This window comes from Magnusiomyces paraingens (genome assembly GCF_902498895.1).
Source record: "Magnusiomyces paraingens strain CBS 517.90 genome assembly, contig: contig2, whole genome shotgun sequence".
In the NCBI taxonomy this organism is placed as follows: Eukaryota; Fungi; Ascomycota; class Dipodascomycetes; order Dipodascales; family Dipodascaceae; genus Magnusiomyces; species Magnusiomyces paraingens.
The window spans coordinates 2621736-2634837 of NW_022474068.1; the positions used below are offsets into that span (position 1 = coordinate 2621736).

Here is a 13102-nt window from a genome sequence, read left to right on the forward strand (position 1 = left end):
AAACCCTTTAAAAAAAATCTATTTATTTTCAAAACAATTGCGTAATCCATTACTTAATCAAAGGCTGTCCAGACTGCCTAGACTGCCCAGGCTGCCCAGGCTTCCCATACTGCTCTAGCATGTCCCGGCGCACCTCCCACGTCCGACCCACCCTTTTTGCAAGCTCTGTCAGCGTCGCACGCAAAATTTCTTTCGAGTAGCGCGGCAGTGCCCGTTTCAGCATTTCAGTCAAAAACATTTTAGTTTCCGTAGACCCTTGGACGTGGTCTACAAATGCACTCATGTCCTGCGGCGCTATAAGTTTAGTGGGCCGCACTTCGGGTTTCACGTCCGGCGTCGACCAGTAGTCCCGGTACGGATCGATGGGACCAGGAACACCATTATAGCTAAGCACATCAATCTCCAGAGATTTGTACAAGGCTGTGTCGGTTTTCCCATCGTTCCAACTTACAAATGCTGTCAGAGGCCCCACAATGCGCCGCCGTGGAGCATCGCCTTCGTCGGATGATAAAAAGTCTTCCATGTCATCACCATCATCATCATCTTCGTCATCTGCACTGCTTTCCTCATCCAAATCTTCACCTTCTTCATCTTCATGTGTCCACTCAATATCCGAATCATAATCGTAGTTCATTCCTGAGTCTTTGAATAAAAAGGTCCCGCGAGGAATGTGAACATTGCGCCGCTGGAAAGTGCCCTGGTATGGTGGCCGAATGTTTTCAGCAAACTGAAGATGCTTGTATGGCAGCGTAGCCAGCGCAGCCGCTATTTCTGCTTCTGTTGCCGTTTCGCTATTGGCAAGATCCACAACCTCGCGAGCTGTAAATGGCACAGAATTGTCCCCTCGAAGCCTCCGTTGAGCCTTGAACCATTCAAATATGTCTTCACCTCCTTGGAAGTCTTCGTCCATCCGCTTGCATACTGTCTCAACATCAATTTTTGGTCTTGCATCAAGCGGTAGATGTATTGTGACATTGCTGCGTTGGTAGTATGGTAAAAATACTCGGTCAAACTCGCTCTCAGGGGTACTTGTCTTGGGCTTTTGGACTGTAAAGAAGTTGGCCAGGCGAGATTGCTGTCGGTCCTTGGCCTCTTGCTCTTTGCGCTTTTGATCTTCACGTTTTTTGCGCTCTTCTTCTTTATTGCGCTCTCGTTCTAGCCGGTCTTCTTCTTTCTTCTTCTCACGTTCTAATCGCTCTTCTTCCTTCTTCTTTTCACGTTCTAATCGCTCCTCTTCCTTTTTGCGTTCTCTTTCTAGTCGCTCTTCTTCCCGCTTCTTTTCTCGCTCCAGCTTCTCTTCTAGTCGTTTCTTTTCCTTCCCCAGCTTCTCCTCTTCTTTCTTTTTCTCCCGTTCTCGTCGTTCTTCCTCTGTTGCTTTATCAAATCCTAGTTGTGCCTGTCGCTTCCCCTTCTCGTCTTTAACAGGCCGCTTTTTTTCATTGCGCCGTTGTAATGCTTCAGCAACTCGACCTGCTACCAGCTCTTCGGCCAAGTTCAATGCCAGTTCAATAACAATGCCCTCCACGTGAGCAACTTGCGACTGCATCTCTGGTGGCAGTTTGCTCACTAGATCCCGTAGGATCTCTAGCGGGTCGTCATTACTCTCTTTAATTTTCTTATTTGCCTGCTGATTCGGCGCCGGCGCCTCGTTCTTGTCACTGCTACTTTGCTTTCGCTTCATGTTTGGTCGCGTTAGGACTTGCATTTATGTGATGTGGGTTTGAAAAGTAAACAAAAACTTCCCTTTTTTTTTTTTTTTTTTGCGTGGCCTTAAATTTTATTTATTTATTTATTTTCTATTTTTTATTTTTTATTTTTTATTTATATGTGTCCAAAAAATGCTTATATAAACATCACGCGACGTGTACGCGTACTTTTCGTTCCTACCACCGGTGTGCCTCGTCACCGCCAGCCCAGGTCCGCTCAATATACCCGAGCTCTTCCTTGACCCGACGAACTTCCTTGGGATCACCCATATTTTTGCCCATATTGTCGCTTAATTTAATTGCTGGTTTGCCGTTCACCGATGCCAGTTTAATGACAATATTCAGTGGCTCCGATTTCTTACCTGTGCTCGTGTGCACAAAATCATCTATATGGTTAGTACCAATCCAATCCATTCCCAAAACAAAGACTTACTTGTGAAAAACGTCCCGACGCCAAATAATGGAACAAGTCCAGCCTCTTTAGCGGCCGCTGCATATTTCTCGCACTTTGCCACATCCAGACTATCACTATAAATGATGGACTTGGTATTAGGGGCGTACCCTAATTTCTTGTAGTGTGCTGCAATTAGCTTTGTATACTCCAGAGGGTCTCCAGAGTCCTGACGCACACCTTTGTACACATCAGTGTATGGTGGTTTAAAGCTTTTGAGATAATCGTCTGTTCCAAAAGTATCTGTGAGTGCAAATCCTGCTGCTCCATCGCCCATGGTTTTGAGCCAATAGTCCATTGACCGCTGGTTGGCATGCACATAATCCTGGGTATAAGCAGCAATCCCCATCATCCATTCATGAGCCACCGTGCCAATTGGTGCTAGGTTAAACATTTTTGCAAAGAGGACGTTGGAGGTTCCAAGGAGACGCGAATCGCCATTGGCTCCATCAACTAACCCTTCAATCACTAGTTTTTGTGAAAGGAAAGACCGGCGACGGCGGGTGCCAAACTCTGAAAAAACACATCCATGAGCCAAAAGATCGCGGGCCTTATTTGCGGCTTTTTCGCGTTGGCCATCATAAGTCCAGTCAGTGTCAATGTGCTTAAAGTAGCCCTCAGAAACCAGAGCCAAAATAGGGATTTCGTAAAGAATTGTTTCGACCCAAGGTCCACGGACCTCAATGTGTAATCCAATGTCATCGTGATACTCTACAACAACCTGCGAATCCGGGTCTAGCTTGAATGTTTGGAGATACTCAAAGTAGTCTGCAGGAAGATAAGGAACAGCTTTCTTCAGATAGTTGATTTCCTCAGCAGTGAATCGTAGATTTCCAAGGCCTATTGGTTAGCAAGGAATTATCAATTAGAAGTTACTTACTTTTGATTTCCTTATCCAGCCAGGCAACTGCTGCAGGTGTGTATTTCATTTGCGGGGTGCGGTTTGTGTATCGGTATTCAACAACTGTCTGGTCAGCAAAAAAAAAAAAAACAATCCATCCACCAAAACATACCTGCATCTCGAAAGTTTTCATAAACACCGGCCTGCATGGTGATTTTATACAGGTCGGTGTCTAGTAAAGACGTGATAACTGCTTGTTCTTGTTCTTGGGTCATTATAAATAATTTAGTTGAAGTGGTGAAATAATCAACTTTTTTTTTTTTTTGAGGGTGTATATATAAAATTAAAAAAAGATAACGTCACGTGTGTCTATAATAATAATAATAATAAAAAAAAATTACAAATTATTTAATCAGTAAAGGCATACTTGGATTTACCGCGAATGCGGGCTCCTAACTTGTAGAATGCAAATGGGACAGGCGCAAGACCAACAGCAACAAGACCCAGCAAAAGACCGGACCAGTTCAAATGAATACCTTCAAACATATATGTGGCAAATAGAGGGGCAGATGCACCAAATAGAGAACGCAGCAGAGTTACAGATGCAAGGGCCGACGCTGCAAAAAACAGATACGAGTCAACAATGTAATTGATTGAAGGGACCAGAATACCCATAAGTCCATACCCAGTGAAGAGACCTGAAAGTGTAGGTACAATCCAATGACAATGCTCAGCATAATTGGCCGACCAGAAAAACCAAAAGAGACCAATGGGGAATACAAGAGCTGCTAGGAGAACGGGTGCTAGACGCATTTCTGGAGTCGCAAGGCCTTCCTTATCAGCTTTTGTATACTTGGGCTCAAAGTAAAAAACCATAACAATACAGGAAATAAACTCGCCAATTAAAATACCAATATACGGAAGCATAGCCTTTCCCAAAGACCATTTGTACTTGCCCACAAATGTATAAGGATAACTTGACAAACACAGATACAAAATCAAATAAGTGAAGCCATTGTAAATGGCAATCATCAAGATGATGGGCTCGCTAAACAGCATTTTAATGGGACGAGCAATAGTATTTGATACAATTTCGTGCAAGTCAATACGAACATGTTCATGAACAGCGTGTACACCCCAATTGCCTGTGCGCTCACGGATATCTTGGGCCTTGTCAACCAAAATAAGAGGGGCATAAGTTTCTTCAACAAAAAAAACAACAAGAATCAGTGACAGGGCTCCCAAGAACCCAGTCAAATACATTGTCCAACGCCAACCCAAATAAGATTGAACAACAAAACCACCAACAATAGGTGAAACCATTGGACCAGCAAAAACAGCCATTGCAAATATATCAATTGCAATACCACGCGTCACCTTGCCTTCATTGGAAAACATGTCTGCAAAAATAGCGGCAACTAGTGTCAAGGGCGAAGACCCAGACAAACCTGTAAAAAACCGCGTTATAATAATTGTTTGGAGATCCTTTGCAGTAGCGCATGCAAACGAAAAGCAAGTAAACATTAACAAAGAAACAACAATTGGGGGCTTGCGTCCGTAAAGTTCTGAAAGTGGGGACCAAATGATGGGGCCTGAAGCAAACCCAAGAACATAAAGTGAAACACCGAGAGAAGCAACAACTGGTTTAACTTGATAAATTCTGGCAATTTCATTCACAGTAGGAGAAAAAACAGAAGACCCCCAAGCTGAAGTGAACGTCACCAGAGACAGAGAAACTCCAATCACAGCCTTGCGCTTGCTGGACCAATTGAAGGGATGGCGAGCATCTTCGGGACCATCAAAAGCAACACGGTATCTGTCTTGGTCAGGAAGAGATGGAGGGAAAGATCGGCCACCGCCCATATTAGGCATGGGTTTAGATTCGTCAACAGTGCGTTTAGCAAGCACATCGGCAATGGTCTGTTGTTCTTCGACAGTCTGGTAAACAGAAATTGTAGACAACCGACGGCGAATATCAGCACGCGATTCTCTTCTACTGGAATAGTCATAGAATGGTACTGGTGCTTCATGAGGATCAAACGCAGATTCATTGGAGTTGAGGGGACTGATGTCGACCATTTTTTGAGGATTTGTTGTTGCCCCAGCCTCAAGGTCGTGATTCACCAGCGCCTTTTCGTTTTCGTTTACAGAGGCCATTCCTTTTTTTTTTTTTAGTTTGATTTATTTATAATTGATAAAAGTAAACCTTTTTTTTTAAAGGAATTTAGGCTCTTATATATAGTAGTTTTTTTTTATTGCTTTTTTTTTATTCTGGGAGATTACGGTTAAAATTTCTTGTTTGACTTTTTTTTATTTATTTTTTTTATGTTTTTTTGGGGGTCTGTGTTTATAACTCCAAGCTTCCCTACTACTGCTAGACACCGGCCCGGTGAGGGAATCTTGTTTTGATTTTTCAAAGTGGACATCACCAGACGACACTTATAGTCATCTGCAGACTCCATTCCTAGGTCTTCTCATATTTTTTTTCTTTCTTTCTTTTTTTGATCTTTTAAATGATTGATCTATCGCCTTTTCTTAAAATTTCATCCGCTTTTTCTATATAAAAGAATAAAAGATTACAAATTTGTTTAAACCATTAAACAAAAAGAGAAAAAAAAAATTACATCCGTCGTTACACCAAAATGCCCAAAATGCAATAATTCGGTGGTTGGTTAAAGTTTTTTTTAATAAGCTTTTTATACAGACGCTCTACACATTAAAGTAAATATTAGGCAGCCACTTGACGTTGTTGTTGCTGCTGTTGCTGTTGCCCATTTTCAATTTCGCGTGTTCCTTCAGCAATAAAGTCCGAGTATTCAGCACGAATGTCCCTCAGCCAAAGTGCAACTCTAACAAGACCTGTCGAAGAAATAACGTCTCCAAGAATCCATTGTTCAGACTCGCGAAGCCCAGAAAGAACATTAATAAGCATGACATATGTGTCTGAAATAGGGGTTCGATCAGAAAGTCCCTGAGCTTTTAGGTGCTGAATTTTCATGAGTAATGCAGCCGCAGCTAGAATTGTATGTTAGTAAACTTTTCATCTGTTTCTTTATTGTATACTTACCCCCACGCAAATCTTGATGCTCCACGTTCCACGAATACAGAGTGTGGTAAAAGACAAATGCGTCCTTTTGGATGGGTCCACCAGAGATAGCCTCGTCTAGACTTTCTTTGGCCTTTGTTTTAAAGTACTCCGTCACCAGATCCTTCAGTCCAATGAATGGGTATTGTGCCAGGCGGTCAACTTTACCTAATCGTGTTGCTAGAGTACAAATCTTATCAATATATGGCAAAATCAAAGTTTCTGTAGCAAACGGCTGACCGGTTTCATCACTAAACTTGTTGAGCATGTCAATTTCTATCAGCGCAGAGTACGCGTCGTCCAAAGACGCTGCCTCAATTGCAAATTTAAAAAGCGTATTTTGAATCTCCTCGTTAAGAGAGATAACCTCGTCACTTGAAATTCCATCAATGTCGGAAATAGGATCGTACAGATTGGTGCGTGCAAGCTTTGCAAGCTGTAACGCTCTCACAGAGTGCGCACCCCAGAGGCCAAGTGTTTTTGAAGCATCCCCAAAGTAACGAGACAAGCCATTACCAAAAGATGTATCCTTTTTCCATGCGGTAAAAGGAAGTGTTTTGATTACAGCTATCTCTTCACGAGAAAGTTTTCTGGTGCTGAGCTCAATAGCTGCAATTTTAAACTGATCCACAGCCTTTTCTGCTTCATCACTCCTGAGATATACATGTGCGGAAATAAACTTGGAAAAACTGTCTCGAGGAAGATGGCGTGTTGCAAACTCATTGGCAATAATGTCGTTATTTGAAACAAGCAGCTCGGCAATAATTTGGGCCACTGCAGTGGGCTCACAAGTGACATTAAGCCGCGACCACAGAAGCATTAAGACATTGGGGAATGAAGAGCTTGTCAGTAACAGTTCTGACTGCCGTTTCAAAAGCAATTGTTCGAAAAACGTCAGTGGCAGTTGTGCTGATTCTCCAAATGTAATTTGCTTTGTTTCAGATTGCTGTTGTTGTGGTTGTGGCTGCTGCGGCACATGAAGTAATCCATCAATAGCCTCTAAAGAATTTAAAAGGTTAAGGTATTTACTATACATTTGAGTATGTTTGTCGACATCAAACTCCCCTAGTGGTAGGGTAGCAACAAGACCAATTAGTACATCACCAACAATGGTTCTTGCTGTAAAAGAGGCCTCATGAAGAGCCGAAGAAAGAAGAACAGCACCTGAGATGGAAACTCCAACATTGGGAACAGATTTGTGTGCAGGAGCAGGGCTGGTAAGGCACTGATAAATTAACTCAAGATATTGGTAAAACAAATCACCAGTAGCTTCATTAATAGACTGAAACAGCGCTAATAGAGTTTCGCGAGATGCCGCTGCATCAATCAGCGTAGATCTAATATGCGAAATACGCTCAAAGGTAGAAAAGTGGGGACGTCGGTGGAAATCCTCGTTAAAAGTAGTGATAAATGTGCCATAGTGAGAATGTGAAAGTGAAGTGCGATAGGAATAAAGCACATCCACAAGCTTCAATAGCTGTGATGCATGAAGCCCGCTAATGGATTTGAGTTGTTCGGTAATAATGTCCACAAGCTTGTTGCTAGGCTCAGACGTTTTATTATGATAAATGAGTTCCACCGGCAGAGCTGGTCGAAGAATAGTTGTAAAGGAAGCCTTGGTGACCCAAAAAGTGGCAGCTACCGGATCCCATGTCATGGACAGAACTTCATTTCCTAATCGTTCCATCTCGCTGCACAGCCGATCAAACCGCTCCCATTCCTGATCCAGACTATCTTGATATTTTCGGTAATTAGGTTCAGCTTTGGAGTTGTAAGTAATGCTGACAGTGGAGCCAACTGTACGGCACACCCTCTCACGCAGAGGGGAATTCTCTTCAGTCTGAGTTTTGTTTATTGCATAATGCGTGCCGTAAATTTCAAGCGCTGCTTCAATAGTTGCTGGAGAGTATCCACTAGGCCCAAAAAGCCATCTGACATATCCATCGGTGTGTGTTGTGGCTTGTGAGGCTGATGCTTGCAAATATTTCCCATCAACGGGGTCGTCAAGAACAGCCACCTGCCAGGGCCCAGAAACGGGAAGTTGCACTTTGTGAATAGCTGAACTAGTGTTGCTCTTGAGCAAAGTGGTGATTGAAAATACATCTTGTTGTTTGGTGACGTGGAACGAGTTGACGAGCCAGGTCGACGTATCGTCCGGAATCAAGGGCTCAATATGGTACTTTTCGCCCAAGCTGGAAACCGTCAAGGCGATTTCTTCGCCAATAGTGACAATCAATACACTCCAAACCTGTACAGATTCTGGAGTATATGTCAAGAAATAAAACTGGTCATCTTCGTGACTAGGAGCCACAATGCTTAAAATATTGGATGGAGCAGGACCTAAAAGTGGACTGTTTTCGGAGGCCAAAGTTTCTTCGTATAAAAGTTGAGACGTGGAAAGACACCAGACTCTCAGCTTGCTATTGATAGAAACTGTGAGCAGAAAGTCTCCATAAGAAGCTATAGAAATAGCAGTGCGGATGGATATACTAGGATCAGAAGGACATTTGTCGGATTGGCCGCGCCATAATCTCGAAATTGCATTGGAGGTAGGATCAGTGATTATATCCCAGTAAAAATCTTGAAGCGGGGCAGGGCGGTAGACCTTCATTAAAGTGCCATTTTTTAGTGAAATAATCAAAAGATTTGAGCTGATGGCATGAATTAAATGAGGATTCTTTAAATCAAACGGGAAAACTGTTGAAATTTTGTGCCAGTTGGCTGCATTTTTTTCAGTCAGTGAGGTGCCAGCATCAGACATGGACTTTGCTGAATTGAAGACGAATTCTGAAAGAGGAATAGCGACGGTATAATAAGACCAATCTCTCGACACAAAGTCAATGACAATTTTATAAAGAGCATGATTGTAAGAAACAGAGATACAGTTCTCAAATACTGGTGTGGGGGATACGATTTTAATGGTCCGGAAACGGTAGCTTCCTTTATAGTTAAGGTCGACAGGTTCAAATTCAATAACGGTCGCATTTTCAAAGAGTCTCCAAGAAACTGAACGAGGTAAATTAGAATGGCCTTCAGAGTCACAGTGCACAATTGACCCTGCTGTTGCAACGTTTTTGCGATAGTAATTTGTTTCTGTGTTTGTTGCTGAAACACTAACTTGCTGGGTGGTAAGGGCCAGGGAGTCATCACCACCAATAAACTGCTGGGTATTATCTACTTGACGTGTAAGTCTAGCGATCAAAGGAGGAACGACATGAATATCAGCTCCTTTAGAAGAAACCAATGTTTCTCTAAAGGTTTTTGCCATTTTTAAGTAGATTGTTGATGTTGGAAAAAAAAAATTTGGGTGTTGTGAAAAAAATAAAAATAAAAATAAAAATAAAAAAATAAAAATAAACCCCTAACCCTGTGATAAATACTCCTGCATTCTCAAAACTACGCAACTCTATTCATCATGAAGACCAACCTCGCCCTTGGCCTGTGCCTCTGCGCATTTCTCTTATCTCTACTGCGTCCTAGAATGGCCCAATTGTCTCCTGAGGAACTCTATGGAGCCCGGGCAAATGAAATCCTTGCGTCCATCCCGGATTACATGCCTCCAGGAGAAGCAACTGGGCTTGCTATGCCTAAGGAAATTCTTCTTTTTGGCGATTCGTTGTTAGAACTTTCAAGTGACCCACTGCTTACCTTCCCGCTCTCAGCAGCTCTTGTACACACTTTCCGTCGACGAGCCGATGTTGTTTGTCGTGCATTGTCTGGATATACTTCAAGATGGTTATCGCACACACCGTTAGAACGCGTTGAAAAAGAGTTAAACGATAAGGAACTTTTTATGGCAGTATTATTACTTGGAACCAACGATAGTATTTTACCAGGGTTTCCTCATCATGTTCCGGTTGAAGAATTTGAGCGGAACTTGAGAAAGATTTTGGACTCTGTTATAGGGACCATAAAGTCTGAGTCGACTGGTAAGCCATTGATTGTATTAGCAACACCACCGCCTTGTTCTTTAAAACAACTGGCGAATTCCAAAATGTCAGATTCCGGAAAATCGAGATCGAACAAGGCTGTTGAGCAGTATGTTTCTAGCATCCACAAGGTTGCTCAGGAATCGTATTCTGAAGGGCCAGCAATTGTCCAAGTTCTCGATCTTTACAAGATTTTCACTGAGATCTCAAAGTCTTCACCTATCGAAAACTTTTTGTTAGATGGACTGCATTTCAACGGTGAAGGGTACAAGGTTCTTTACGTGGAGATTATGGATATTGTTAAAAAACTAGGCTCGCAGCTGCGGCCAATTCCCATGGTAGAGCCCCATTTTTCAGCTCTTATTTGAAGGTAGATTATAAAATCCGTTTCAATCGTTCAACAGTTAATCGTAGTTACGTAATTAATAATCTTAAATATTCTCTTGTAAGACATAAATTGCTAGATGACGTGAATCCAAGGCCAATTCCCAGCTATTTTTTTTAATGACAATATACTTGCTATTTTATATAGATATGTATTAGTTTACTTAAAATAGGGATACTGGTAAACAGGTTTTTCACACGACATTATAACCCAGCCTTCATTAGTAAAACGAGATATGACATTAGCCTCGGTAGTCCACGAGCTACCAATTGTGATTCGGTCGACAAGATGAGAGACAATAAAGGGAGCACGCGACTTTTGGCCACAAATCTCAAAGTCAAGCATTAGAATTCCAATAAAATCCGGGAGCTCCCCTACATAATGGTCCCATACTCCGGGGTGTAATTTTTCAATGTGGGATCCGGGTATGACCATAATAAACTTGCGAGCATTCATGCGATCTACTAGGCCTAGATGGATGAAGTTGTAAGGAGTCACTTCAGCATAGTATCCCTTGAAGGTAAATCCGGCATGGTTTTTCTTTTTCTCTGGCTTGGAATCTTCATCGTCACTGTAGCTTTCGTTCGATACGCTTAGGTCGAACTGTGATTTCGGGAAAAAGATTTTAAAATGGTATTCAAGTTCTATTGGTGACGCACCACGAGCTCTGAGTACTTCTGCGTCATGTTTTGACAGGTCTGATTCGAAAGGGGTTGCGCGTGGGACTTTAAATGTTTCTTTGTTTTGGGTCAATACTAATACTGTTTCCATTTTTGAGATTTGAGGATTGAGTTCTTTATTTCTCTTTCTCAGCCGAGCTTTTCGCCGGCGAACTGTGCGAGATATGCGTGGCTTTTTTTCATCATCTGACGGTTCGATTTCTAAATCAAAGATAATAGATGTTGTAGATCTTGACGGTGGTTGGTACCGACATTTTAATGGTTGAAGGTTGTGCATTTGGTGGTGGAGAAAAAAAAAAGGGTTGAGTTGGTTTGCGATTTTAAACTTAAATCATCATCTCAACTTATATCCAGCATTGCATTTTAATTTAAATAATAACTTTCAACTGACAAGGTTAAAAAAAAATGAATAAATATTTTTTAAAAATACGTAAAAATAACTATTTTTTTATTTTAAAAATTGTTATAAAAATCGCCATAGATGTCTATATAGATATAAATATTTTCTATTTTGTTGGCATACGAAGCAAGACTCCAGCTGTAAAAAAAAAAAAATTATAGTGTAACACCGAGTATTTTCTTAGCAGTGGAAAACATCCGTTAACTTGATTATTGAAATGGTAGTAAAAATTTGTTCAAAATTGGCCCATGAATGTCGAATATAGTCGATTATAATTGATTTTAAAAAGTATCACTGAAATCCATTTAGAAGTCCACTTTAATCCTAATATTTTTTTTTTTTTGCTTGTATATAACTTTTCGTTTTCACAATAAAATTTTAATTTGACTTCAACGTTAACACATTCAACCGTCTCCAAAATAATTTATGAAGTTAACTTACTAAAGCCAGAAAACCGAATACTTAACAAATTTAACTTTTTAAGTCAAAAATTTTACGATACACTGCAGATTTTTTGAGTACAGGAACTTATTGTAAAACCCATTTTTAGTGGCTTTCACGTGACTGACTCCGTGGCCAAGCTGGTGACAAGCGGTTTTGGCGCTCGTCGCTTCGCTCCTCGCGGACCCGCAAAAAGTAGAATTAGAAATTTTAAACGGGTAGCAAGAAAAGTTAGATATTACGTCTAAAATATTAAGTATATAGCACTGTTTATAAAGTAGATTATGAAGTTAAAAGATGTAAAAAACAAAATAGCTTGGTATTTACGATATTTCAAAAGGTAAAATTTCTTTGGATTAGAATATTCATGGTTAAGTTGTCAAAGTTGTCAAAGTTGTCAAAGTTGTCAATATTTTTAATATGATTTAAGGTGATATAAGCGTGGAGTTGAAATATTTTGTATTTTGAAATTTTCATAATATGAAAGACATTTAAAACAATTATTGTTGTAACTACATTTATTATTAAATAAGAATATATATCCTTTTTGATGTTTGTTTTTTACTTTTTAATCTTATTATATTTATCTGACGGTTATTAATATATATATTATTAATATTTTGGTCAAATTCAAATGGTTGAAATTGAATGGTAGAATAATTTATTGATGAATCAAAGAAAAATGAATTGATAAAGTTTTTATCGAAACCCTAACCCTGATGTAAATTTTGCGATTCCTTAATGTTTTCAATCTTGTCAGAAATTAATAAGATGAATAGAATAGTATAGGTTTTTTTATTTTTTTTTTATTTATATTTTTAATTTTGCACAAAATATTTGCATATAATATGGACAGATCTTGGAAATGAATTATGTTGTGCTTTAAAAATTTCAGAGATTTCAGAAATTTCAAAAATTTCAAAAATTGAAAAACATTCAAGATAATTCGTGGTAATTATTTATCACCGAATAAAAAATATATATCTTTTTAAAGGTTTACTTTTCATTTTGAAATAATGTTACAGATACTTGATGATAATTAATGTAGAAATTATTAATAGTTTCATCAGTTTTGACATGGTTTAAATAAAGTAATTCCATAATTTATTGATGAATCAAGAAAAATGAATTGATTGAGTTTTCATCAAAAACTTTAACATTGATACCAATTTTGCAATTCTCTA

The 13102-nt window shown here is 40.0% G+C and overlaps 6 protein-coding genes across 6 annotated transcripts; 1 reads left to right on the top strand and 5 right to left on the bottom strand.

Annotated features, from left to right (window-relative positions):
- Window positions 1–49: 49 nt before the first annotated feature.
- On the bottom strand, window positions 50–1705 carry SAPINGB_P002560 (uncharacterized protein; the record flags this gene model as incomplete). Its single annotated transcript, XM_031997278.1, has 1 exon — window positions 50–1705. The coding sequence occupies one exon, from the start codon at window positions 1703–1705 to the stop codon at window positions 50–52; it is 1656 nt and encodes a 551-aa protein (XP_031853169.1).
- A 178-nt stretch (window positions 1706–1883) lies between these two features.
- Window positions 1884–3273, bottom strand: SAPINGB_P002561 (uncharacterized protein; the record flags this gene model as incomplete). The annotated part of the gene is made up of 3 exons (XM_031997279.1): window positions 1884–2092; window positions 2140–2997; window positions 3171–3273. 3 exons carry the CDS (start codon window positions 3271–3273, stop codon window positions 1884–1886), a joined length of 1170 nt encoding a protein of 389 aa, XP_031853170.1.
- A 133-nt stretch (window positions 3274–3406) lies between these two features.
- SAPINGB_P002562 (uncharacterized protein) lies at window positions 3407–5155 on the bottom strand (the record flags this gene model as incomplete). Its single annotated transcript, XM_031997280.1, has 1 exon — window positions 3407–5155. The coding sequence occupies one exon, from the start codon at window positions 5153–5155 to the stop codon at window positions 3407–3409; it is 1749 nt and encodes a 582-aa protein (XP_031853171.1).
- A 571-nt stretch (window positions 5156–5726) lies between these two features.
- SAPINGB_P002563 (uncharacterized protein) lies at window positions 5727–9351 on the bottom strand (the record flags this gene model as incomplete). Its single annotated transcript, XM_031997281.1, has 2 exons — window positions 5727–6013; window positions 6066–9351. The coding sequence occupies 2 exons, from the start codon at window positions 9349–9351 to the stop codon at window positions 5727–5729; spliced, it is 3573 nt and encodes a 1190-aa protein (XP_031853172.1).
- A 147-nt stretch (window positions 9352–9498) lies between these two features.
- On the top strand, window positions 9499–10380 carry SAPINGB_P002564 (uncharacterized protein; the record flags this gene model as incomplete). The annotated part of the gene is made up of 1 exon (XM_031997282.1): window positions 9499–10380. One exon carries the CDS (start codon window positions 9499–9501, stop codon window positions 10378–10380), a length of 882 nt encoding a protein of 293 aa, XP_031853173.1.
- Window positions 10381–10556: 176 nt separating this feature from the next.
- SAPINGB_P002565 (uncharacterized protein) lies at window positions 10557–11354 on the bottom strand (the record flags this gene model as incomplete). Its single annotated transcript, XM_031997283.1, has 1 exon — window positions 10557–11354. The coding sequence occupies one exon, from the start codon at window positions 11352–11354 to the stop codon at window positions 10557–10559; it is 798 nt and encodes a 265-aa protein (XP_031853174.1).
- Between the last annotated feature and the right edge of the window lie 1748 nt (window positions 11355–13102).